Source organism: Triturus cristatus, chromosome 3_1, assembly GCF_964204655.1.
Source record: "Triturus cristatus chromosome 3_1, aTriCri1.1, whole genome shotgun sequence".
NCBI classification, from domain to species: domain Eukaryota; kingdom Metazoa; phylum Chordata; class Amphibia; order Caudata; family Salamandridae; genus Triturus; species Triturus cristatus.
This window is the reverse complement of record NC_140583.1, coordinates 122379217-122406928: the sequence shown is the minus strand read 5'-3', so window position 1 is coordinate 122406928 and position 27712 is coordinate 122379217. Positions and strand designations below refer to the sequence as shown.

At 40.1% G+C, this 27712-nt stretch overlaps 1 protein-coding gene across 4 annotated transcripts in view; it reads right to left on the bottom strand.

The window, feature by feature from the left end:
• Positions 1-27712, bottom strand: part of ANO1 (anoctamin 1) — an 852930-nt gene that overhangs the window by 152495 nt on the left and 672723 nt on the right. For all 4 annotated transcript variants that reach the window (XM_085643533.1, XM_085643534.1, XM_085643535.1 and 1 more), the window contains 5 exons: positions 26681-26755; positions 22890-23091; positions 19615-19726; positions 18268-18325; positions 18076-18176 (listed from right to left, as the gene is read on the bottom strand). In XM_085643533.1, the coding sequence (XP_085499659.1) occupies positions 18076-18176; positions 18268-18325; positions 19615-19726; positions 22890-23091; positions 26681-26755 (548 nt within the window). The remainder of the gene's footprint in view (positions 1-18075; positions 18177-18267; positions 18326-19614; positions 19727-22889; positions 23092-26680; positions 26756-27712) is intronic.

Sequence of the window (27712 nt, the reverse complement as noted above, 5' to 3'; positions counted from 1 at the left end):
GTCTAAAGTGGAATCTACTGTGTCAGAGTGCTTTGTAATAAAGGGTCCAAGCTGCAATCTACTGTGTCAGAGTGCTTTGAAATAAAGGGTCTAAAGTGGAATCTACTGTGTCAGAGTGCTTTGTAAAAAGGGTTTAAGTTGCAATCGACTGTGTCAGAGTGCTTTGAAATAAAGGGTCTAAAGTGGAATCTACTGTGTCAGAGTTCTTTGAAATAAAGGGTCTAAAGTGGAATCTACTGCGTCAAGAGTGCTTTGTAATAAAGGGTTTAAGTTGCAATCTACTGTGTCAGAGTGCTTTGTAATAAAGGGTCCAAGCTGCAATCTACTGTGTCAGAGTGCTTTGTAATAAAGGGTCTAAAGTGGAATCTACTGTGTCAGAGTGCTTTGAAATAAAAGGGTCTAAAGTGGAATCTACTGTGTCAGAGTGCTTTGTAATAAAGGATTTAAAGTGGAATCTATTGTGTCAGAGTGCTTTGTAATAAAGGGTCTAAAGTGGAATCTATTGTGTCAGAGTGTTTTGTAATAAAGGGTCTAAAGTGGAATCTACTGTGTCAGAGTGCTTTGTAATAAAGGGTCCAAGCTGCAATCTACTGTGTCAGAGTGCTTTGTAATAAAGGGTCCAAGCTGCAATCTACGGTGTCAGAGTGCTTTGTAATAAAGGGTCTAAAGTGGAATCTACTGTGTCAGAGTGCTTTGAAATAAAGGGTCTAAAGTAGAATCTACTGTGTCAGAGTGCTTTGTAATAAAGGGTTTAAGTTGCAATCTACTGTGTCAGAGTGCTTTGTAATAAAGGGTCCAAGCTGCAATCTACTGTGTCAGAGTGCTTTGTAATATAGGGTCTAAAGTGGAATCTACTGTGTCAGAGTGCTTTGTAATAAAGGGTTTAAGTTGCAATCTACTGTGTCAGAGTGCTTTGAAATAAAGGGTCTAAAGTGGAATCTACTGTGTCAGAGTGCTTTGAAATAAAGGGTCTAAAGTGGAATCTACTGTGTCAGAGTGCTTTGTAATAATGGGTTTAAGTTGCAATCTACTGTGTCAGAGTGCTTTGTAATAAAGGGTCCAAGCTGCAATCTACTGTGTCAGAGTGCTTTGTAATATAGGGTCTAAAGTGGAATCTACTGTGTCAGAGTGCTTTGTAATAAAGGGTTTAAGTTGCAATCGACTGTGTCAGAGTGCTTTGTAATAAAGGTCCAAGCTGCAATCTACTGTGTCAGAGTGCTTTGTAATAAAGGGTCTAAAGTGGAATCTACTGTGTCAGAGTGCTCTGAAATAAAAGGGTCTAAAGTGGAATCTATTGTGTCAGAGTGCTTTGAAATAAAGGGTCTAAAGTGGAATCTACTGTGTCAGAGTTCTTTGAAATAAAGGGTCTAAAGTGGAATCTACTGTGTCAGAGTGCTTTGTAATAAAGGGTTTAAGTTGCAATCTACTGTGTCAGAGTGCTTTGTAATAAAGGGTCCAAGCTGCAATCTACTGTGTCAGAGTGCTTTGTAATAAAGGGTCTAAAGTGGAATCTACTGTGTCAGAGTGCTCTGAAATAAAAGGGTCTAAAGTGGAATCTATTGTGTCAGAGTGCTTTGTAATAAAGGGTCTAAAGTGGAATCTATTGTGTCAGAGTGTTTTGTAATAAAGGGTCTAAAGTGGAATCTACTGTGTCAGAGTGCTTTGAAATAAAGGGTCTAAAGTGGAATCTATTGTGTCAGAGTCCTTTGTAATAAAGGGTCCAAGCTGCAATCTACTGTGTCAGAGTGCTTTGTAATAAAGGGTCTAAAGTGGAATCTACTGTGTCAGAGTGCTTTGAAATACAGGGTCTAATGTGGAATCTACTGTGTCAGAGTGCTTTGTAATAAAGGGTCTAAAGTGGAATCTACTGTGTCAGAGTGTTTTGTAATAAAGGGTCTAAAGTGGAATCTACTGTGTCAGAGTGCTTTGTAATAAAGGGTTTAAGTTGCAATCTACTGTGTCAGAGTGCTTTGTAATAAAGGGTCCAAGCTGCAATCTACTGTGTCAGAGTGCTTGCTAATAAAGGGTCTAAAGTGGAATCTACTGTGTCAGAGTGCTTTGAAATAAAGGGTCTAAAGTGGAATCTACTGTGTCAGAGTGCTTTGAAATAAAGGGTCCAAGCTGCAATCTACTGTGTCAGAGTGCTTTGAAATAAAGGGTCTAAAGTGGAATCTACTGTGTCAGAGTGCTTTGAAATAAAGGGTCTAAAGTGGAATCTATAATGGGTTTAAGTTGCAATCTACTGTGTCAGAGTGCTTTGTAATAAAGGGTCCAAGCTGCAATCTACTGTGTCAGAGTGCTTTGTAATATAGGGTCTAAAGTGGAATCTACTGTGTCAGAGTGCTTTGTAATAAAGGGTTTAAGTTGCAATCGACTGTGTCAGAGTGCTTTGAAATAAAGGGGCTAAAGTGGAATCTACTGTGTCAGAGTTCTTTGAAATAAAGGGTCTAAAGTGGAATCTACTGTGTCAGAGTGCTTTGTAATAAAGGGTTTAAGTTGCAATCTACTGTGTCAGAGTGCTTTGTAATAAAGGGTCCAAGCTGCAATCTACTGTGTCAGAGTGCTTTGTAATAAAGGGTCTAAAGTGGAATCTACAGTGTCAGAGTGCTTTGAAATAAAAGGGTCTAAAGTGGAATCTACTGTGTCAGAGTGCTTTGTAATAAAGGGTCTAAAGTGGAATGTATTGTGTCAGAGTGCTTTGTAATAAAGGGTCTAAAGTGGAATCTATTGTGTCAGAGTGTTTTGTAATAAAGGGTCTAAAGTGGAATCTACTGTGTCAGAGTGCTTTGTAATAAAGGGTCTAAAGTGGAATCTATTGTGTCAGAGTCCTTTGTAATAAAGGGTCCAAGCTGCAATCTACTGTGTCAGAGTGCTTTGTAATAAAGGGTCCAAGCTGCAATCTACGGTGTCAGAGTGCTTTGTAATAAAGGGTCTAAAGTGGAATCTACTGTGTCAGAGTGCTTTGAAATAAAGGGTCTAAAGTAGAATCTACTGTGTCAGAGTGCTTTGTAATAAAGGGTTTAAGTTGCAATCTACTGTGTCAGAGTGCTTTGTAATAAAGGGTCCAAGCTGCAATCTACTGTGTCAGAGTGCTTTGAAATAAAGGGTCTAAAGTGGAATCTATTGTGTCAGAGTGCTTTGTAATAATGGGTTTAAGTTGCAATCTACTGTGTCAGAGTGCTTTGTAATAAAGGGTCCAAGCTGCAATGTACTGTGTCAGAGTGCTTTGTAATATAGGGTCTAAAGTGGAATCTACTGTGTCAGAGTGCTTTGTAATAAAGGGTTTAAGTTGCAATCTACTGTGTCAGAGTGCTTTGAAATAAAGGGTCTAAAGTGGAATCTACTGTGTCAGAGTGCTTTGAAATAAAGGGTCTAAAGTGGAATCTATAATGGGTTTAAGTTGCAATCTACTGTGTCAGAGTGCTTTGTAATAAAGGGTCCAAGCTGCAATCTACTGTGTCAGAGTGCTTTGTAATATAGGGTCTAAAGTGGAATCTACTGTGTCAGAGTGCTTTGTAATAAAGGGTTTAAGTTGCAATCGACTGTGTCAGAGTGCTTTGAAATAAAGGGGCTAAAGTGGAATCTACTGTGTCAGAGTTCTTTGAAATAAAGGGTCTAAAGTGGAATCTACTGTGTCAGAGTGCTTTGTAATAAAGGGTTTAAGTTGCAATCTACTGTGTCAGAGTGCTTTGTAATAAAGGGTCCAAGCTGCAATCTACTGTGTCAGAGTGCTTTGTAATAAAGGGTCTAAAGTGGAATCTACAGTGTCAGAGTGCTTTGAAATAAAAGGGTCTAAAGTGGAATCTACTGTGTCAGAGTGCTTTGTAATAAAGGGTCTAAAGTGGAATCTATTGTGTCAGAGTGCTTTGTAATAAAGGGTCTAAAGTGGAATCTATTGTGTCAGAGTGTTTTGTAATAAAGGGTCTAAAGTGGAATCTACTGTGTCAGAGTGCTTTGAAATAAAGGGTCTAAAGTGGAATCTATTGTGTCAGAGTCCTTTGTAATAAAGGGTCCAAGCTGCAATCTACTGTGTCAGAGTGCTTTGTAATAAAGGGTCTAAAGTGGAATCTACTGTGTCAGAGTGCTTTGAAATACAGGGTCTAATGTGGAATCTACTGTGTCAGAGTGCTTTGTAATAAAGGGTCTAAAGTGGAATCTACTGTGTCAGAGTGTTTTGTAATAAAGGGTCTAAAGTGGAATCTACTGTGTCAGAGTGCTTTGTAATAAAGGGTTTAAGTTGCAATCTACTGTGTCAGAGTGCTTTGTAATAAAGGGTCCAAGCTGCAATCTACTGTGTCAGAGTGCTTTGTAATAAAGGGTCTAAAGTGGAATCTACTGTGTCAGAGTGCTCTGAAATACAGGGTCTAAAGTGGAATCTACTGTGTCAGAGTGCTTTGTAATAAAGGGTCTAAAGTGGAATCTACTGTGTCAGAGTCCTTTGAAATAAAGGGTCCAAGCTGCAATCTACTGTGTCAGAGTGCTTTGAAATAAAGGGTCTAAAGTGGAATCTACTGTGTCAGAGTGCTTTGTAATAAAGGGTCTAAAGTGGAATCTACTGTGTCAGAGTGCTTTGTAATAAAGGGTCCAAGCTGCAATCTACTGTGTCAGAGTGCTTTGAAATAAAGGGTCTAAAGTGGAATCTACTGTGTCAGAGTGCTTTGTAAAAAGGGTTTAAGTTGCAATCGACTGTGTCAGAGTGCTTTGAAATAAAGGGTCTAAAGTGGAATCTACTGTGTCAGAGTTCTTTGAAATAAAGGGTCTAAAGTGGAATCTACTGCGTCAAGAGTGCTTTGTAATAAAGGGTTTAAGTTGCAATCTACTGTGTCAGAGTGCTTTGTAATAAAGGGTCCAAGCTGCAATCTACTGTGTCAGAGTGCTTTGTAATAAAGGGTCTAAAGTGGAATCTACTGTGTCAGAGTGCTTTGAAATAAAAGGGTCTAAAGTGGAATCTACTGTGTCAGAGTGCTTTGTAATAAAGGATCTAAAGTGGAATCTATTGTGTCAGAGTGCTTTGTAATAAAGGGTCTAAAGTGGAATCTATTGTGTCAGAGTGTTTTGTAATAAAGGGTCTAAAGTGGAATCTACTGTGTCAGAGTGCTTTGTAATAAAGGGTCCAAGCTGCAATCTACTGTGTCAGAGTGCTTTGTAATAAAGGGTCCAAGCTGCAATCTACGGTGTCAGAGTGCTTTGTAATAAAGGGTCTAAAGTGGAATCTACTGTGTCAGAGTGCTTTGAAATAAAGGGTCTAAAGTAGAATCTACTGTGTCAGAGTGCTTTGTAATAAAGGGTTTAAGTTGCAATCTACTGTGTCAGAGTGCTTTGTAATAAAGGGTCCAAGCTGCAATCTACTGTGTCAGAGTGCTTTGTAATATAGGGTCTAAAGTGGAATCTACTGTGTCAGAGTGCTTTGTAATAAAGGGTTTAAGTTGCAATCTACTGTGTCAGAGTGCTTTGAAATAAAGGGTCTAAAGTGGAATCTACTGTGTCAGAGTGCTTTGAAATAAAGGGTCTAAAGTGGAATCTACTGTGTCAGAGTGCTTTGTAATAATGGGTTTAAGTTGCAATCTACTGTGTCAGAGTGCTTTGTAATAAAGGGTCCAAGCTGCAATCTACTGTGTCAGAGTGCTTTGTAATATAGGGTCTAAAGTGGAATCTACTGTGTCAGAGTGCTTTGTAATAAAGGGTTTAAGTTGCAATCGACTGTGTCAGAGTGCTTTGTAATAAAGGTCCAAGCTGCAATCTACTGTGTCAGAGTGCTTTGTAATAAAGGGTCTAAAGTGGAATCTACTGTGTCAGAGTGCTCTGAAATAAAAGGGTCTAAAGTGGAATCTATTGTGTCAGAGTGCTTTGAAATAAAGGGTCTAAAGTGGAATCTACTGTGTCAGAGTTCTTTGAAATAAAGGGTCTAAAGTGGAATCTACTGTGTCAGAGTGCTTTGTAATAAAGGGTTTAAGTTGCAATCTACTGTGTCAGAGTGCTTTGTAATAAAGGGTCCAAGCTGCAATCTACTGTGTCAGAGTGCTTTGTAATAAAGGGTCTAAAGTGGAATCTACTGTGTCAGAGTGCTCTGAAATAAAAGGGTCTAAAGTGGAATCTATTGTGTCAGAGTGCTTTGTAATAAAGGGTCTAAAGTGGAATCTATTGTGTCAGAGTGTTTTGTAATAAAGGGTCTAAAGTGGAATCTACTGTGTCAGAGTGCTTTGAAATAAAGGGTCTAAAGTGGAATCTATTGTGTCAGAGTCCTTTGTAATAAAGGGTCCAAGCTGCAATCTACTGTGTCAGAGTGCTTTGTAATAAAGGGTCTAAAGTGGAATCTACTGTGTCAGAGTGCTTTGAAATACAGGGTCTAATGTGGAATCTACTGTGTCAGAGTGCTTTGTAATAAAGGGTCTAAAGTGGAATCTACTGTGTCAGAGTGTTTTGTAATAAAGGGTCTAAAGTGGAATCTACTGTGTCAGAGTGCTTTGTAATAAAGGGTTTAAGTTGCAATCTACTGTGTCAGAGTGCTTTGTAATAAAGGGTCCAAGCTGCAATCTACTGTGTCAGAGTGCTTGCTAATAAAGGGTCTAAAGTGGAATCTACTGTGTCAGAGTGCTTTGAAATAAAGGGTCTAAAGTGGAATCTACTGTGTCAGAGTGCTTTGAAATAAAGGGTCCAAGCTGCAATCTACTGTGTCAGAGTGCTTTGAAATAAAGGGTCTAAAGTGGAATCTACTGTGTCAGAGTGCTTTGAAATAAAGGGTCTAAAGTGGAATCTATAATGGGTTTAAGTTGCAATCTACTGTGTCAGAGTGCTTTGTAATAAAGGGTCCAAGCTGCAATCTACTGTGTCAGAGTGCTTTGTAATATAGGGTCTAAAGTGGAATCTACTGTGTCAGAGTGCTTTGTAATAAAGGGTTTAAGTTGCAATCGACTGTGTCAGAGTGCTTTGAAATAAAGGGGCTAAAGTGGAATCTACTGTGTCAGAGTTCTTTGAAATAAAGGGTCTAAAGTGGAATCTACTGTGTCAGAGTGCTTTGTAATAAAGGGTTTAAGTTGCAATCTACTGTGTCAGAGTGCTTTGTAATAAAGGGTCCAAGCTGCAATCTACTGTGTCAGAGTGCTTTGTAATAAAGGGTCTAAAGTGGAATCTACAGTGTCAGAGTGCTTTGAAATAAAAGGGTCTAAAGTGGAATCTACTGTGTCAGAGTGCTTTGTAATAAAGGGTCTAAAGTGGAATCTATTGTGTCAGAGTGCTTTGTAATAAAGGGTCTAAAGTGGAATCTATTGTGTCAGAGTGTTTTGTAATAAAGGGTCTAAAGTGGAATCTACTGTGTCAGAGTGCTTTGAAATAAAGGGTCTAAAGTGGAATCTATTGTGTCAGAGTCCTTTGTAATAAAGGGTCCAAGCTGCAATCTACTGTGTCAGAGTGCTTTGTAATAAAGGGTCTAAAGTGGAATCTACTGTGTCAGAGTGCTTTGAAATACAGGGTCTAATGTGGAATCTACTGTGTCAGAGTGCTTTGTAATAAAGGGTCTAAAGTGGAATCTACTGTGTCAGAGTGTTTTGTAATAAAGGGTCTAAAGTGGAATCTACTGTGTCAGAGTGCTTTGTAATAAAGGGTTTAAGTTGCAATCTACTGTGTCAGAGTGCTTTGTAATAAAGGGTCCAAGCTGCAATCTACTGTGTCAGAGTGCTTTGTAATAAAGGGTCTAAAGTGGAATCTACTGTGTCAGAGTGCTCTGAAATACAGGGTCTAAAGTGGAATCTACTGTGTCAGAGTGCTTTGTAATAAAGGGTCTAAAGTGGAATCTACTGTGTCAGAGTCCTTTGAAATAAAGGGTCCAAGCTGCAATCTACTGTGTCAGAGTGCTTTGTAATAAAGGGTCTAAAGTGGAATCTACTGTGTCAGAGTGCTTTGTAATAAAGGGTCCAAGCTGCAATCTACTGTGTCAGAGTGCTTTGAAATAAAGGGTCTAAAGTGGAATCTACTGTGTCAGAGTGCTTTGTAAAAAGGGTTTAAGTTGCAATCGACTGTGTCAGAGTGCTTTGAAATAAAGGGTCTAAAGTGGAATCTACTGTGTCAGAGTTCTTTGAAATAAAGGGTCTAAAGTGGAATCTACTGCGTCAAGAGTGCTTTGTAATAAAGGGTTTAAGTTGCAATCTACTGTGTCAGAGTGCTTTGTAATAAAGGGTCCAAGCTGCAATCTACTGTGTCAGAGTGCTTTGTAATAAAGGGTCTAAAGTGGAATCTACTGTGTCAGAGTGCTTTGAAATAAAAGGGTCTAAAGTGGAATCTACTGTGTCAGAGTGCTTTGTAATAAAGGATCTAAAGTGGAATCTATTGTGTCAGAGTGCTTTGTAATAAAGGGTCTAAAGTGGAATCTATTGTGTCAGAGTGTTTTGTAATAAAGGGTCTAAAGTGGAATCTACTGTGTCAGAGTGCTTTGTAATAAAGGGTCCAAGCTGCAATCTACTGTGTCAGAGTGCTTTGTAATAAAGGGTCCAAGCTGCAATCTACGGTGTCAGAGTGCTTTGTAATAAAGGGTCTAAAGTGGAATCTACTGTGTCAGAGTGCTTTGAAATAAAGGGTCTAAAGTAGAATCTACTGTGTCAGAGTGCTTTGTAATAAAGGGTTTAAGTTGCAATCTACTGTGTCAGAGTGCTTTGTAATAAAGGGTCCAAGCTGCAATCTACTGTGTCAGAGTGCTTTGTAATATAGGGTCTAAAGTGGAATCTACTGTGTCAGAGTGCTTTGTAATAAAGGGTTTAAGTTGCAATCTACTGTGTCAGAGTGCTTTGAAATAAAGGGTCTAAAGTGGAATCTACTGTGTCAGAGTGCTTTGAAATAAAGGGTCTAAAGTGGAATCTACTGTGTCAGAGTGCTTTGTAATAATGGGTTTAAGTTGCAATCTACTGTGTCAGAGTGCTTTGTAATAAAGGGTCCAAGCTGCAATCTACTGTGTCAGAGTGCTTTGTAATATAGGGTCTAAAGTGGAATCTACTGTGTCAGAGTGCTTTGTAATAAAGGGTTTAAGTTGCAATCGACTGTGTCAGACTGCTTTGAAATAAAGGGTCTAAAGTGGAATCTACTGTGTCAGAGTTCTTTGAAATAAAGGGTCTAAAGTGGAATCTACTGTGTCAGAGTGCTTTGTAATAAAGGGTTTAAGTTGCAATCTACTGTGTCAGAGTGCTTTGTAATAAAGGGTCCAAGCTGCAATCTACTGTGTCAGAGTGCTTTGTAATAAAGGGTCTAAAGTGGAATCTACTGTGTCAGAGTGCTCTGAAATAAAAGGGTCTAAAGTGGAATCTATTGTGTCAGAGTGCTTTGTAATAAAGGGTCTAAAGTGGAATCTATTGTGTCAGAGTGTTTTGTAATAAAGGGTCTAAAGTGGAATCTACTGTGTCAGAGTGCTTTGAAATAAAGGGTCTAAAGTGGAATCTATTGTGTCAGAGTCCTTTGTAATAAAGGGTCCAAGCTGCAATCTACTGTGTCAGAGTGCTTTGTAATAAAGGGTCTAAAGTGGAATCTACTGTGTCAGAGTGCTTTGAAATACAGGGTCTAATGTGGAATCTACTGTGTCAGAGTGCTTTGTAATAAAGGGTCTAAAGTGGAATCTACTGTGTCAGAGTGTTTTGTAATAAAGGGTCTAAAGTGGAATCTACTGTGTCAGAGTGCTTTGTAATAAAGGGTTTAAGTTGCAATCTACTGTGTCAGAGTGCTTTGTAATAAAGGGTCCAAGCTGCAATCTACTGTGTCAGAGTGCTTGCTAATAAAGGGTCTAAAGTGGAATCTACTGTGTCAGAGTGCTTTGAAATGAAGGGTCTAAAGTGGAATCTACTGTGTCAGAGTGCTTTGAAATAAAGGGTCCAAGCTGCAATCTACTGTGTCAGAGTGCTTTGAAATAAAGGGTCTAAAGTGGAATCTACTGTGTCAGAGTGCTTTGTAATAAAGGGTCCAAGCTGCAATCTACTGTGTCAGAGTGCTTTGAAATAAAGGGTTTAATTTGCAATCTACTGTGTCAGAGTGCTTTGAAATAAAGGGTTTAAGTTGCAATCTACTGTGCCAGAGTGCTTTGTGATAAAGGGTCCAAGCTGCAATCTACGGTGTCAGAATGCTTTGTAATAAAGGGTCTAAAGTAGAATCTACTGTGTCAGAGTGCTTTGTAATAAAGGGTTTAAGTTGCAATCTACTGTGTCAGAGTGCTTTGTTATAAAGGGTTTAAGTTGCAATCTACTGTGTCAGAGTGCTTTGTAATAAAGGGTCCAAGCTGCAATCTACTGTGTCAGAGTGCTTTGAAATAAAGGGTCTAAAGTGGAATCTATTGTGTCAGAGTGCTTTGTAATAATGGGTTTAAGTTGCAATCTACTGTGTCAGAGTGCTTTGTAATAAAGGTCCAAGCTGCAATCTACTGTGTCAGAGTGCTTTGTAATAAAGGGTCTAAAGTGGAATCTACTGTGTCAGAGTGCTTTGAAATAAAAGGGTCTAAAGTGGAATCTACTGTGTCAGAGTGCTTTGTAATAAAGGGTCTAAAGTGGAATCTATTGTGTCAGAGTGCTTTGTAATAAAGGGTCTAAAGTGGAATCTATTGTGTCAGAGTGTTTTGTAATAAAGGGTCTAAAGTAGAATCTACTGTGTCAGAGTGCTTTGAAATAAAGGGTCTAAAGTGGAATCTACTGTGTCAGAGTGCTTTGTAATAAAGGGTTTAAGTTGCAATCTATTGTGTCAGAGTGCTTTGTAATAAAGGGTCCAAGCTGCAATCTACTGTGTCAGAGTGCTTTGTAATAAAGGGTCTAAAGTGGAATCTACTGTGTCAGAGTGCTTTGAAATAAAGGGTCTAAAGTGGAATCTACTGTGTCAGAGTGCTTTGTAATAAAGGGTTTACGTTGCAATCTACTGTGTCAGAGTGCTTTGTAATAAAGGGTCCAAGCTGCAATCTACTGTGTCAGAGTGCTTTGTAATAAAGGGTCTAAAGTGGAATCTACTGTGTCAGAGTGCTTTGAACTAAAGGGTCTACAGAGTGCTTTGTAATAAAGGGTCTAAAGTGGAATCTACTGTGTCAGAGTGCTTTGAACTAAAGGGTCTAAAGTGGAATCTACTGTGTCAGAGTGCTTTGAACTAAAGGGTCTAAAGTGGAATCTACTGTGTCAGAGTGCTTTGTAATAAAGGGTCTAAAGTGGAATCTACTGTGTCAGAGTGCTTTGTAATAAAGGGTCTAAAGTGGAATCTACTGTGTCAGAGTGCTTTGAAATAAAGGGTCTAAAGTGGAATCTACTGTGTCAGAGTGCTTTGTAATAAAGGGTTTAAGTTGCAATCTACTGTGTCAGAGTGCTTTGAAATAAAGGGTCTAAAGTGGAATCTACTGTGTCAGAGTGCTTTGTAATAAAGGGTCTAAAGTGGAATCTACTGTGTCAGAGTGCTTTGATATAAAGGGTCCAAGCTGCAATCTACTGTGTCAGATTGCTTTGAAATAAAGGGTCTAAAGTGGAATCTACTGTGTCAGAGTGCTTTGAAATAAAGGGTCTAAAGTGGAATCTACTGTGTCAGAGTGTTTTGTAATAAAGGGTTTAAGTTGCAATCTACTGTGTCACAGTGCTTTGAAATAAAGGGTCTAAAGTGGAATCTACTGTGTCAGAGTGCTTTGTAATAAAGGGTTTAAGTTGCAATCTACTGTGTCAGAGTGCTTTGAAATAAAAGGGTTTAAGTTGCAATCTACTGTGTCAGAGTGCTTTGAAATAAAGGGTCTAAAGTGGAATCTACTGTGTCAGAGTGCTTTGTAATAAAGGGTCTAAAGTGGAATCTACTGTGTCAGAGTGCTTTGTAATAAAGGGTCTAAAGTGGAATCTACTGTGTCAGAGTGCTTTGAAATAAAGGGTCCAAGCTGCAATCTACTGTGTCAGAGTGCTTTGAAATAAAGGGTCTAAAGTGGAATCTACTGTGTCAGAGTGCTTTGTAATAAAGGGTCTAAAGTGGAATCTACTGTGTCAGCGTGTTTTGTAATAAAGGGTTTAAGTTGCAATCTACTGTGTCAGATTGCTTTGAAATAAAGGGTCTAAAGTGGAATCTACTGTGTCAGAGTGCTTTGAAATAAAGGGTCTAAAGTGGAATCTACTGTGTCAGGGTGTTTTGTAATAAAGGGTTTAAGTTGCAATCTACTGTGTCACAGTGCTTTGAAATAAAGGGTCTAAAGTGGAATCTACTGTGTCAGAGTGCTTTGTAATAAAGGGTTTAAGTTGCAATCTACTGTGTCAGAGTGCTTTGAAATAAAAGGGTTTAAGTTGCAATCTACTGTGTCAGAGTGCTTTGAAATAAAGGGTCTAAAGTGGAATCTACTGTGTCAGAGTGCTTTGTAATAAAGGGTCTAAAGTGGAATCTACTGTGTCAGAGTGCTTTGTAATAAAGGGTCTAAAGTGGAATCTACTGTGTCAGAGTGCTTTGAAATAAAGGGTCCAAGCTGCAATCTACTGTGTCAGAGTGCTTTGAAATAAAGGGTCTAAAGTGGAATCTACTGTGTCAGAGTGCTTTGTAATAAAGGGTCTTAAGTGGAATCTACTGTGTCAGAGTGCTTTGAAATAAAGGGTCTAAAGTGGAATCTACTGTGTCAGCGTGTTTTGTAATAAAGGGTTTAAGTTGCAATCTACTGTGTCACAGTGCTTTGAAATAAAGGGTCTAAAGTGGAATCTACTGTGTCAGAGTGCTTTGAAATAAAGGGTCTAAAGTGGAATCTACTGTGTCAGAGTGCTTTGTAATAAAGGGTCCAAGCTACAATCTACTGTGTCAGAGTGCTTTGTAATAAAGGGTCAAAGCTACAATCTACTGTGTCAGAGTGCTTTGTAATAAAGGGTCCAAGCTACAATCTACTGTGTCAGAGTGCTTTGAAATAAAGGGTCCAAGCTACAATCTACTGTGTCAGAGTGCTTTGTAATAAAGGGTCCAAGCTACAATCTACTGTGTCAGAGTGCTTTGAAATAAAGGGTCCAAGGTGGAATCTACTGTGTCAGAGTGCTTTGAAAAAAGGGTCCAAGCTACAATCTACTGTGTCAGAGTGCTTTGTAATAAAGGGTCCAAGCTACAATCTACTGTGTCAGAGTGCTTTGAAATAAAGGGTCCAAGCTACAATCTATTGTGTCAGAGTGCTTTGTAATAAAGGGTCCAAGCTACAATCTACTGTGTCAGAGTGCTTTGAAATAAAGGGTCCAAGCTACAATCTACTGTGTCAGAGTGCTTTGTAATAAAGGGTCCAAGCTACAATCTACTGTGTCAGAGTGCTTTGAAATAAAGGGTCCAAGGTGGAATCTACTGTGTCAGAGTGATTTGTAAAGGGGCGAACCTGCAATCTACTGTGACCGAGCTGGAGGATGGCAAATTGAGTCAGAGTCAAACCCTCCAGACAAGATCAGAATGATACCAAGCTAAAAGATTCACACAGAATGGGCGAGCATGGTGTTAAATACTTGAGACTGATATGGGTTATTGGCTGGGAATTTCCTGGCGGCCGTTTTGGATTCCATGACGTCTGCGTGCCTTGAGGTTTTTATTCAATATTAGGTGCATCCTGATTGTTGACAGTTCCACAGAACAAAGGGCAGCACAAATTGTGAGCGTGGGGGAGGAATCATAGTCAGTATTTCTTAAGACAGGTGACTCAACAACACACAATGAGTGGGAATCATTTTCATGAGACTTAATTAAGCAGGCTTTATTGAATTGATCTTTTACAAGATTATGTTTGCACAACATATGTGAATTTGGCCAGGTGTTTTTCCAGAGGTGAATTAGATTTCTGCAACAGTGGGGTGTAGAGATGAGGCAGATGGAAAGATAAAAGCATCATAAAGTTTTCAATATAAGCTTTTCAGGCAATATTTCTCTTTTCGATGCTGTTATTTTATAATATTATTTTTCAAGGGGTAACTAGAGAGTTTCTAGAATAAAAGCACACCAATGCCACCATATTTCTATTATGACACCATCATTGGACTTGGGGAATCGAAATGTCTACTTAAAGTAGTCGCTAGCACAGCTATCCACAGAAGCAGGGAAAGAGGATGCATGCTACTGTGCTGACAAACGCTTGGGCTGAAGTTGTTGGTGGGCCTGGTGAACATCCCTCCATTGATGAGAAGTATTTAGTCAAATCAAAAAGAAGCGAAGTAGGACCAGCCTTGAGATTGTATCCAGAGAGGGATACCCGGTGCCACATTACACATGCAAAAAGAACAAATAATGGACAGAATGCAGAACAATGTCATATTCACCCCAGTACAGAGATATGGGCATAAATCCATTGTTTTCTGCTCCCCATGCCTTTCCAGTTTGAACCCAGCCATATGCAAATCAGTCTAGACCCTGCACCCAATGGGAACAGTCCAGCCCAAACTGCCAGGCCATCATCTGTGTGTCTTTTGCTTTCTTGCCCCAAGTGTGCTGGGTATGCCCAGACGTGGGTCCCGGGCTCACTGTGCCTCTAGATTCAAGCTAGCCTGGCTGATGAGGGGTGAACCGGTCATAGGATGCTTGTATTCGGTCCAGGGAGGACCTGGCTTGGCAGTACGATCTGGACTGTTCCCATGAGGCACAGGGTCAAGACTGATTTGCATATGGCTGGGTCTAAACTGGGGGTGGCATGGTGAGCAGAACAATGATGGATTTTCTTCAGATCTATTGACTGGGGAGAATGTTTGATTTGGTCTGCATACCATCCATTATCTGTGTGTCTTTTGCATTACACATGCAGCGCACTTTCCTTCACTGCACCGGGCACACATTTAAAAAGGTATGCAAGGCCCAATGACAGCAAATGTGCGACATTATAGGAAATGCCCTGCCCCCAGGGCAGCGCATTCACATGAAATACAGAGCGGCTGCTATGAAGCAGCTCCTTGTTTCACACTGCAGACGGCAACCCGCCTGGAATTTTAAAGGGGAATAGAGCACCCCTTGCCGGCAGTTGCAGTCAATGACTGCAGAAGCCTGCACAGAGATGTCTGGGGGGTCCACAGGACCCCATAGCTCCCTACAGAGGGCTGCTTTCAGGGACAGCACTGATAGTGTGCCACCTTTTAGATGGTGTACTGTCAGTTCGCTTCCTGAGGGCTTATTTGCCTCTGTATCCGTGTCTGTAATAAGGTATGGGCACAGAGGCAAAGGGATTCCCTCATTTGAATTGCACACGCCCCCATCCAAATGAGGGAATACCTCCTTGAAGATAGCGCTGGCGCTTTAAGTGCGCCAGCTCAATTAGTATTACACTGCGGCCCCCTCTGTAATATGAACGTGCCTCGGAGTGTGCAAAGCGGGTGCAAACACCTGTTGCGCCCCCCGGGCATTTTAAATAACCCAGCCCCTGATGTGCGAGTCTGCAGGAATACCAGGCATATAATTGTAAAGGCAGCTGTGTGCGGTTGGCCAATAAGCTCTGGTTTCATTTTTAAATGAAGTGGTTGGTCCTGGTGGCGTGTTTCAGGTTGTGACCCTGTCGTTGTTAAGCTTTTAGTGGTTATGTGGGATGAAGTGAAGGCCTTATGTGTCAAGGGCTGAATGAGGTAGCCTTGGGTTTGCAGGTGAGCCCCACTAAATATATTTTTTGGGCTATTGAAAAGCTGTAAGTTTGCCATAGTAGTTCAGCTATTTAATGATGTTGCATCTTGGGCTTCACCCCGGTCTTCCAAAAACTATAAATATGAAGTTCTTGTTTGACCAATGAAAAATGACTGACAAAGAAATGAAATAATGCAAAATAGGTATTCTAAGCAGGTTCTGAACTGGACTGGACTCCAATCCTTGTTAAATCAGTTGCACTGACCCTGACTTGTGAAAATATTTCGAGTCTTCTTAGGAACATACCAGTTAACTGTGAAATATAGAACTGCTGCAACAACCTACTTTTGTTGAGGACCGTCTCAAAACCCAGCATGACAAGCTCTGAGCAAAGCACTTTTCATGCCACGATTTGAATCAAAGTCTAAAGGACTAGGATTGAATTCCCTCGCAGTAATAGCTCCTCCAATGTTCCTCTGACAGACTTCAAGGTCCACTTACAGAACAGAAAATAGGATGTCTTACATCGTCTTTCATTCCAGTTTTGTTCTATTCGTCAAGAGGCTAAATATATAATTTTAAAGGGAACATCTAGTTTTCTACTGACAGATGTCTCATATACAATCCCTACATAACTGCCACACTTTACCCTTTGCTTTTTACAGCATCATAATTTGTTGCTATGGTAGAGAGGTTTGTTGTTATTTATATTTATACTTTTGTAATGCAAAATTTGGTATTAATATCGCATCTCGGCACAAGGGTCAGACGGAGACAGAAAATATGCGCGGACGCCAAAATAAAAGTGGCCTGATTAATGAATTAGATAGCTAAAAAAGTGACCTGGGTTTGCAAATCAGGGCAACTGTTAACTTCTATAGACCCACTGTATTTTACAAGGTATGGAAGACTACATGGATGTGTGCCTGTCCAGCAGACCATAAAACAGGTCCACAAACATCTCTCAGTATTTTTGGAGTATGACCATCCAAACATTTCCTTTAAATCTACCACGTAGAAGTTTTAAGGAAGTGAGTCAGACCTTGCCACTGCCTTCTAGCCCCACTGCTTAGCAACCATAGGATCCCAATTCACCCATAAGGCATTCTGGCACCTTCTAGTTACATTCCCACAGGACTGGAAAAGCAGCAGTGGATTCCAAAAGTTTCAGGTGGGCCCATGCTGAAAAGACCTATGCGACAGCACAGCCATTCACCAGCAAAGGCCAGAGGATCAAGTCAAGATGTGCTCCTCACGCTCATTTACTGGTAGTATGTGCTATCCCATTGAAACTCTTGATGAATATCTGCCTATGCAAAGCAATTAAAAGATGTGAAATGGTTTTGTAATCCACTCAAATATATTATTAGCTCATTAGCTCACATTCATGGATCATGCTCGCAGTTTCCCAGCTGTCATAGCAAGTAAACGTAGAGTAAGTAACTGAACTCTAAATAAATGTTCAATTTTTCAGACAAAGCTACCTCTAGGGTTTAGTTTTGGTAATAATTACTGCTACCAAATTCTAGATGTAAACCATATTTACTCTTATGACATAGGGAGCCATAGCAGTGTTAACAAACCGAAGCATTCTCAGATGCCTGATACATGGTGTTGAATTGAAATTATACTAATCCCATACATGGCCCAAAAGGAAAAGACTAGGGATGTATGAAGGTTTACTGTCTGCTAGTTACTAATATTCTGATATTTCCTAGTTCCACCATCAGCATGAGCCCAACCACAATGTTTGGCTAATGGTATATTAGTATAGGCTGCACTAGAAGATAACTTGCAGTTGCGGTCTGTTATCAGGATTTAGGCCACAGATGAGATAAAAGTCTAGGGTTTCAACTTGAAAGAACAGCTGAGCACGAAAGTAGCTTAACTTCCTCCCAGCCGAGTACACTCTTGTATGTATCTTGAATTAAAATGTGAGTTGTTTCCAGAAATCACATGTTTTTGTGGTCAAGGTCTATCTTAAGTTTCTCCAAGACGATGAACAGGCATAGTACCTCACCTACAGGAGAGCGTGATTGCCACTGCTACCATCAAAGGTTGATCTGTAGGTGAGAGAAGGGGAAGGGACAAATGCCACTTTGCCTTGGGAGTAAGCATCATTCCACCAACCCTGGTTTCTGTATGCCAAACTGGCATCATTCCATTTGATTGAAGGATAAATATGGGAGTCCTTATAATGGACCTTGTTAATCATCACAGGAATCAGTAGAAGCCAACCATCAACACGCAGAAAGACTAACCCTACCACAGATGCAATTGCTTCACAAGTGAAATCATACCAAGTTGGCCATTTGAATGCTTATAAAGTAGTTAAACATTCTACTTTACAGGGTTAGCATTGATTGGGAATCTAGGGCACCACTGACGCTTCCAAAGAGGTTTCTCTGAAACATATGGTAACAAACACAGAATGATGCTAAGTCTGGCATTGTAAACTAATAAATAATTCCTGTACTAAATGCACAAGAAAAATGCATGGGTAGTTAGTGAGCAATACTAGATTCTTGTAGCCAATAGATGAACCGGATCACTTACGGTATGCCAATTTCAAACAGGTTGTTCTGAATCAGCTGCTTTCCCAACATGATAATGCTGAGCTGGATACACAGCTCCATAAGGCATCCACCCGGGGCACACTACACACACAGAGGGGAGAAGGTTAGCTTATATATGGCTGCCATGATAGACAAGTTCTTTGAATCTAGATCTTTAACATGGCTTACTTACCTCCTCCATCCTAAAAGACTGGAATATATACACATAGTCTCCGGGACGACCTACAAACCTAAAACAGGAAAACGATGATCAATAATAGAAATCCACATTGTTCCTATGAGGCAAGGAACAACATGTCAGAGAAGAAGATTTTACATAGGTGTGCAGGAATTTGTGAGTAAAAGCTTAGTTAGGACTGTTAAAACAAGACAATATCCATTTGATAGACTTTCTCAAGGCTTTGAGTTCCAAATTTTTTTTTTAATAAACCCTCATGTTGGAGGGATACTATTGACAGTAAGATGCTGAAGGTTAACAGGTAGGTAGAATCAGCGCTTGATGTTCTCATCCTCAAAACCACAGCCAGAAAACGTAGAATTCATGTAGCTGGCCCCTGCGCTACTTGCACTTAAGAAAAAAACTACAAGCGTATGGAGCTCACTTGGTGCAGAAATTACAACACTGATGATAAGCTTAAGTACCTGGATTCGCTGAAATCATATTATGAAGCACATCCTGCTTACCTCAACAATAAAATCAGCTGTGCCAAGAACCCAGCTAAGGAGCTATTTTAGATAGGTAAATCTGTGTCAGATCCAGTTCATATGGATCCGTCAGCACCCCTTTCAATGGACAGATGTAATGAACTCGCTGACTTTTTGGGGACAAAATAGTAGATATCTATGCTTTTTTTATGCTCCCCTGGATAAAGGGCCTCTTCCCGTGGCTTCAGTAAAAAAAGGTATCGCCACCACCATGAAGTCATTTACTTTTACTTGACTATCAAGATCTTTTGAACTCCTATTTGGATGTATCTTCATAATATGCCTATAACCCAAGCATATGTCCCCGCTTCATTGATTCACGCTATGGTTGTTCCTCTCTTTCAAAAAAACAAGCTTAAGAGAACACAGTACTTAGATTCAGATCAGTAGTTTAGTAATGCTGGAGGTGGGATTCGGAGCCTTGTCAGATGTGTTACACATTTTTGTTATCACGTTATAAGAGCTTTACACTGAGCTAGAGTAATCACATCTGAAGTAAAATAATTATGCTCTCGTAGCAGGGAAGCAGTGCATTCTAGTCTGATACATTGATTTCAAAAGAAAATGATATTTCTGTAAGAAGAATGTTTGATTTTCTACGTGGAGAGTAGACTGTTCTTATAAGGTAAAGATACGCCTAATTCGATTGGATAGCTACATTCACAAGAGAGTCAAACGCTTTCCACAGAATTTAAACAATGGGTCAACCGGTCCCTATTAAACCATTGCAGTCTGCTCTTCTCTGAACCCTCATCTTTGAAAGTATGAAAAAAAAAAGAAAAAGGCACAAATGACAAAAGTTGAAGGTACTCACCGCCCTTTGAAGAAAGCAACATAAAATATGGGAGTGTAGGCATTAACAAACTTCAGCAGGAAAGCCTTGAATATTAGCCTTTCTTCAAAAGTCTTGTCTGTTTTTGGCACCTCTACAAAAAAGACAAATGGAAACCATTGTTCACTTTTATATCAACAGTCTTGTGTTAATCTTCATAGATCAATAGTACATGTATAAATATCCTGCTGTGACTTTTAGAATATTATCAGCAAAGGGTGATCAGATTTAATGTGTTGGGAAACGTAAAAGTTGAGAGTGATAATGTATATAGTCGATATCATTCAGAGGTGAAGGAGATTATTACTATTTAAGAAATATTTATTCTTGTGCCCACAAATTCTCATTCTCTTCAGCAGCAAACTTGCTCAGAAAAATGAGTAAGATTATGATAGATTTTGAAAATATTTGTTCAATAGAGAGAAACATATTGAGACCTTCATGAGGAAAAAGAGAACTATTAAAATAGTTGCCTTAACACTTTCTTTATCCTCAAGGAAGAAGATACAAGCCAATAGCATGCTGGGTTTCATTTGATTTGATTTAACTGTACATGAGCCATAGGAAGAGAGTTATGTGAGATCAATAAAAAAAAAACTAGTGTCTGGGGTAAATAATGCATGGCATTGTTATCAATGCCTGGTTGTGATTGAGAATTCAGTAGGGTGGTATATTTTTGAAATTTGAAAACATAAAACTTCTTGATCAAAAGGACAGAATTGATCCTTGAGGTGCCTCAACCATGAGTTCTAGCGTGTGCTGCAGATGTGTGCTGCAGACACTGCTACATAGTTCCTTAACAATCGAAATACATGGGAGAGAAGGACACTAGTATTTCACCTCCTTAGCTCTTCTTCGTCTTCTGTAAGTGATCAGGGAGTGGACTACTTTAAGAAGCAAAATGTCACAGGATAGTTCAACTTTTTTGACATTTCCTGTTAATAAAACTGAAAGTATCACCTTCAGTACCAGTCATGAGGAGTTGGCTAGCAGAGAAAAACAAGCATTTAAGGTGCTGGTAATACGTGTCTATATGTTTAAAGAAATGTAAATTATGAAATGAAGTTATGGATGAGTAAGGATGTACAAATTAAGAGAAAAATCAAACATTCCCATGGTCAAAGCACAGTGAAGAAGCTAGTGTTCAGTGATACTATCACTGCGCAGACAATCAAAGCAGAGGTCTCTCTATTTCAGGTCGAGCCTAGGCAAGGCGCATGCTCTGTCCGGAAGACCTGCTTTAATCAGATTCAAGAAGTGTAATCCAGCCTGCTGATTGCCATTGGTAAGTCCTCCATTGCTCTTGGTTCCTGGCTCCTTATTGGTTCCTGCAGGCCATAGTTCAGTTCCGTTGAATGCTGTGGCCCACAAGCCAAATACAGTTACACTAAGCTTTCAGGACTGATGTATTATTTGGCAGAACTCTTTTTCTTCTGCTGCCCTTACTTACACTACTCGTCCATCTCCTGTCTTTGGTGTCTCTGCTCTAGCTACGTGTCTTCTCATGTAGTGCCCCCCCGGCAGCACCTCCCGTGGCACTCCACTCTTTATATTTAAATTTGGCAGCCTGTGCGGTGCCCTTCCCCCGCCACCACTTCCCATGGTATGCCACTGTTTATCTTTTACTAAGAAGGCCCGTGTGGTGCCCTTCCCCCACTAATACCTCCCACGGCACGTCACTTTTTATCTTTTACTAGGGAGGCTCATGTGGTGCCCTTTCCCCGCCACCATATCCGCGGCACGCCACTCTTTATTTTAATTATGGCGGCCAGTGTGGTGCCCTTCCCCCGCCACCACCTCCGCGGCACGCCACTCTTTATTTTAATTATGGCGGCCAGTGTGTTGCCCTTCCCAGCAACTAAATTAAATCACACAAATCATATACGCCTCTAAAAACTGCCACTAATGACAACGAAAAGTATCAAAATATCATAAAATGGTCTGAGACTGGCAAGCAGCAATCGACTTCAAAGAACATGTTTGCTGAAAGATGAATATGTGGAATGTGGACCCCTTAAACTTTACGGCTCTTTAGTCATGAATGTTATGGGCTGTGACGGAGAAGTCTGCAAACAACCCAGATGACAAATAAAAACAGCATTATCAAACAGTGCATCTCCTCTCTGCCAAGTAAGAAGCCAGCCTTCCCTTGTTCTGTCGAGTGTTAGCTACTTTGTGCTGACGGGATTAAAAGACCCTGTTGGATACTTTCCGGGTCTGCATAGCTTACCTGAGGCAAAAAAACAGGTATAATCACTGCCCTCTGTACACAATTGTTATTTTGCAACCTAACGGCGAAGTAGCACTACAACCCTAAAGGCAACTCTGACAGTTAATAATAATAAGACACACGCTCATCTCATGACTAGGGAGCAGCTAAGACTAACTACACAGTGTTTACGATGAAATGCTGGCATGCTTTTTCAAATGCATGTTAAATTGTGTCTAATAATTTTTTAGTTACATAACTTGATGCAATTCGATATTAAAATGTATACTTTAACAGGAACAGACATGTTCTATTTCAATTAACTGGATTATAAGGCTCAGCTTCAGCCAGGTCTTTTATTTTAGCCAATAACACTTGGCCAGCTGGGAAATGTAGTCTATATATGTTGGAAATATCAAAATTTTAAATTCGATCCAACAGTGTTGTTGCTTTTTGGTTACTGCGCTGTGCAACTTTGCAGACCATCGTGAGCCATCTCTGAAAGGCACCATGACACTAATGGGAACGGAAGGTAACGTAGTAGCCCTATATGGTAAAACAAGCATTTGCAAGGCAATAGGTCGCGCATTCGGAAGAGTTTGAGCTATAGGCATTGTCCTATATACTTATAGTCATTGCTTAGGAGAAGCCAGGCTGACAGAAAAAGAGGCGCAGTCAATTCCAGGCCAGCTTCTCATAAGCAGCGAATATAAGTACAAAGTGCGTGTTTACGCACCGTTTGCACACCTGCAAAACAGAAATAAAAGGCATTGTCCTTTACAATGCCAATAGCTCAAACTCTCGCAAATGTGAGATATATTTCATTGCAAATGCTTATTTCTTTTGGAACTGCAAGTTTCAGCAGCAATAGCCATCTGAGAAGATATGTTAGAAGAATGTACAAAGTGAGACAAACTCTTGAGGGACGAGCAAGATCTGAAATGCACTTCTGTGTCTCACCTGTGGCTTCGAAAGAAAATGGTGGGACACGTGATGACACATGTAACATTTGAAGTCAATAAAGGACTGAATAGTAGGATTCTCTTACCCATTAGAGTCAGCCACCTGGCGATGCACCCATACACCTCGTCCAGAATAAGGATGACCACTAGGTTAATGATAACAGCTGTGGCTGTGACAGTAACTCGAACATTCGACCGTGCAGACGGACTAGAACTCATCGCTAAAGCTGCAGCAGTGGAGATCCTGTATATGATGACTCCAAAGACAATGGCAAACGTAAGTCCAATCTGGGGGAAAAAATACAAAATATCACACAGAAAAACATCTGTAAAGGAGCAGTTCTACTCTTCGGAGTCCTTACATTTATTTCACACAATGGTTCGGTCATAGACTTATCACTCAATGCATCGGTCAATTCTTCCTGAAGAGCATCTGCACGAAGGGAAACAACTAACTAACAAACTGTGGCATTCTGCAGAATCAGATGAGTTTAAAAGTGGAAGATAATTATTTTGCTACAATAGGAATAGATTCCAATGGCTTCAGGAAATATCTAGAAATGATGACATTTTCCACTGCTGAGTTAGCAGAGTGGCAGCACTATTTACCTTCAGGTTAGTCAGTAACATTGATACTTGGATCACTAACAAATCATGGCCTAGAGTTCTAGGCGAGGATGTACAATAAGAGTAAATGACAATAGATTATATTAACATTGGAATGTCAGGGCCAACAATGTATGGTACAGGGCTTCTGCACCAACATTCCAATGTGTTTCTTTCTGTTTCTCCTATTCTACTCTAGATTAGAACATTGGAATGTTGGAAGCTCCATTGAAAACAATGGAGTGCTCCGGGCGTATAATGGCTGGTATAAGCCCGGAGCTCCAACATTCCAATGTTTCTTTGTTCACAGCCCTGGCTGTGAACAAAGGCTTCAGGGAGCCCGAGGGGATTTCAATCCCCTCACACTCCCTGAAGGCTTTATTTGTTAGAACATTCTTCCCTCTAGTGGCAGAATCTTCTAATAGCCTTCTAGCTCTTCGTAGCACGGCTATACTGGCAATTAAAGTCCCGGCTCGGGCCTTTAACGCTGCAGTGGGCCTTTAATAGCCTTATAGCCTGCTACAGCGGGCTATAAGGCTATAATATTCTACCCCCAGTGGGCCCTTCAGTCTCTGGCTTACCTGTTGTTAAATGCTATCTCCATCTTTATAGACCCTCGTGCATGGCTCAGGTCTAAAAGTCAAACTTGGGGCCTTTATACATTAGGATAGCCCTTGGAAGAGGACAATCAAACTGCATTATTGACTGACACCATAGTAAGCACTACTGTTAGCACATATATGTGAAAATCCTATTACCTACACTTTTACAATTACTTGAAAAGAACAATTTTTCTTTTGTAACCTGGGGTCATGCCGATGGATACAGGGTCTATACAGATGCATACAGATTGAATTTCCCAGAATCTGACTGGAGTTAATTTATAGTGAAAATATGGTCAACAGATGTGGAATGTTTCTTTCCCATCAGGTCACACCTTGTCCTGCTGCGATTCAATCTAAATTAGCGAAGGGTGAGCGGTGACACTGAAAAGTGCTTTATTTCATATGTACATACATATTGCAGATAGATATTGCTTTAAATTGACTCCCTAAACCAGATCTGTAGTATTAATTATAATGTGCCTCATGTATTTCATAAATGGAGCATAGCCCTCTTTTATAAGCAGGCAGAAAAGTTGAAAATCTGTGTTTCAACAAAACACTGAACATGTGTTCTTTTGAGGAAAATAAGTTCTAAAAATTAAATGGAAAACAACCATTGGCAAAAGCATGAGTTCTCTGTTGAAAAACTCTGAACTATTGGCTGCATGGCAAGTGCAAAATTCAAGGACTCCCAGGACCCACACCTCTAGTTAGGCAATCCCTCTCCTTTTTCTTCATTTTCTAAGCCTCCCTGAAAGGACACTTAGGCTTGCAGGTCTCTCTATTACTTTTCTATCTCTTTGAGTCTCCTGTCACTTTAGCAGCGATGACTCCAAGCCCGCATCTTGAGTCTTCTTGTTTCTGATTGAAGCCTTCTGGTGTCGTTGGTGCAAGACTAACCAGCCAACTCCTGGTGATCAACCATCTCTGTAGGGCTGAATCTGAGTCATTTAGATCATCAAACTTAGAAATAAGTAGGGAATTGTGGCAATCTATTTTCCCAAACATCAGCATCACACTGGACACAGAGGGTGAGCGCTCTCTTTAGGATGCCGGGGACGACTGTGGTTTCGTAAACACGTTTTCATGTTACCTAGCTGAATTCTATTAAGTGACATCAAACTCTGGTTTTCCCTTGTGTTTTCTCCCTTCTTTCTGGGGTCTGCCATTCCCTGTAATATTCTGGTGTCAAATCCTGGCATTGCGTGGTATTTTATTGGGTCTCTAATTCCAGTACAATATGGTTCTGGCACACACACAACACCACACGGTAACAGCAATAGGAGATGATAAAAACAGTACAAGGAAGTCCTTTATTAAAGCAGGTAATTATTATAAAAATGTTATCATTACAAGCCAAATGAAGCTTTGCATCCCTAGAGCTTAGAACTGCTCTTGCCGTATGCATGCGTCCAGCATCTGCGCGCATCTTGTCTGTAATGTGTGATACAGATTAGAACCATCACCTTCTTTCTGTATGAATGAAGCCTCCGTCAGAGAAAATGTATATGAGGAGTCATAAATCAAGCAATGTGTCACGAAGCAGTGCAGCTAATTATAGGCGCTGCACGAAAATGGATAGATTTCAAGTGCACTCGAGCAGGGGAGGGCGAGGCTTTAGGGAAATTAAAAGATTTATGACATGCTAGTATGGCAGCCGACTGACACCTCTCCGGCCCTCCCAGCCCTTCACAGGCACATTCCTGGCCCAAACTGCTTCATTTCCAGGTGGACGAGACTGTCTCTGCAATACTGGCAACTAGTGCGAGGATATCTATCTATCTATCTATCTATCTATCTATCTATCTATCTATCTATCTATCTATCTATCTATCTATCTATCCATCTATAGATAGAAAGACAGATCTGTCTATCTATCTCCCCCTCTCCTCTCTACAAATATATATATATATATATATGAAAATATGGCACGTCCATTTCCAGTTCTAATGCCTCCAAGTATAGATGGTAGATTTTACTTTTGCAAAGTGAACTTGCAAATCAGGAAATTCCAAAAGCATGGCAGATATTCGAATATCACAAATCTCAAGTCAAGGGCAAGTTTGTGGCCATTTTAGGATGTGCCAGCATTCAGGTATAGAGGCCCAACCATTAACTCGTAACAAGGTGGGTGGGTATTTATATAGCGCTTACTAAACCCTGACGGGGAGTCAAAGCGCTTTTCGGCAAGTAGCACGCTACTCGGGAACCCAAAAAGAGATCATTATGTTTGGAACGCATGTGAATTCTATGAAAGTTGGGAATTTTTAAATTGTAAAGCCAACTATTTATAATGTTAACTTAATTCAAGTGCAGGAGAATCACAATAGGTGTTGTTTCCACCACAGAAGTGTAAAGTTTTAAAGACTTTTTATCTCGGTACAAAGCAAGGTAATTTTACTAATTTTGGGTTCTTGTGCTCCTAAGGGAGTCAGTCATATAAGGGGAAAGATGCTTTCAGCTAGTGTGTAGCCCCATCTTGCATGAAGTTATTCTTGTTCATCGGAAAACATTTCCTAGACCAATCATTGTTATGCATTCCTGATGGGCTAGGGATTTTAACTCCCTACTCCTAACCTCTCCTAGTTTTGCACTGTAGGACACTGAACTGATGCACAGTCTGGCCACACTGTCAGTCAAAATGCTGATAACTAAATACCACTTACCATAAAAATGATGCTAACGAAATTGGTAAAATACGCCGGTAACCGATCCTTCCAGGTCAGCTTTTCTTTATCCGTCTAGAAAACAAAGGATGACCTTAAATCGGGCGATTGGGGGGCAAAACGCAATTCCATTCTTATTTAATACAAAAACTGGATGAGAAATAACGAATGTAACATCAGAGCCAAATCAAGGAAGTAAAAATATCGTATCAAAAGTAACAAAATGATAACTTTTTTTTCGGCCAAATATTTTATTTCCAAATAAGGAAGGATGCATAGGCTTTTATTATAGGGATTTAGCTATGGGATTCTTTCCCATTGTTATAATTTTTATTTACTGCATATTTTTGAATTCTTCACTCATTTTAGGTTACTTTGTTTTGTTTTGAAACACACTTTGATTTTGATTTTATTTTAAATTAGTGCTATATCATGTGGGCAATTAGCATATTTCCCTAACGGAGTAGAAATGGCAGGGTTCGGCATGCCCCATACTTTGACTGGAATTTTGTCGAATCAGCATTCTCTGAAAGTTTGTATCACATGGTCCATGGTCCTGAACACAGTGCCAGAGGCCAGGCAGTGCAAATTTCAGGGCCGGGACTGTACTAGCCAAATCCCACATGTTGAAGTTTTTATTTTTGTTTTTAGAGAAGAAAAGGTATGATGAACAGCATGATAATATTCAAAACATATCTCAATACGATGAAGTCACTACGCAAAAGTAAACATTATCAGTCAAGTGGAAAATGCGCATGCGCACTGGACACCACATATTACCACACAGATGTTTCTAATAAAAAGAATCGTGCTCTGTGACAATAAGACATACAATCTACAAATCATGCTAGGCCAAACAGAAGCCATGCAGTGCCGTCAATACATCAAGCTATGTGGTTGCAAAAAATATGGTTGCGAGTGAGGTTAAAAAAAGTCTACAGCCAAAATGTGTTGTAAAAAAGGAGGTATCTACGTTGGGTTTCCACAAAAACGTATAATTTAGGATTCTCTGTAAATTTGATGGAAAATGTA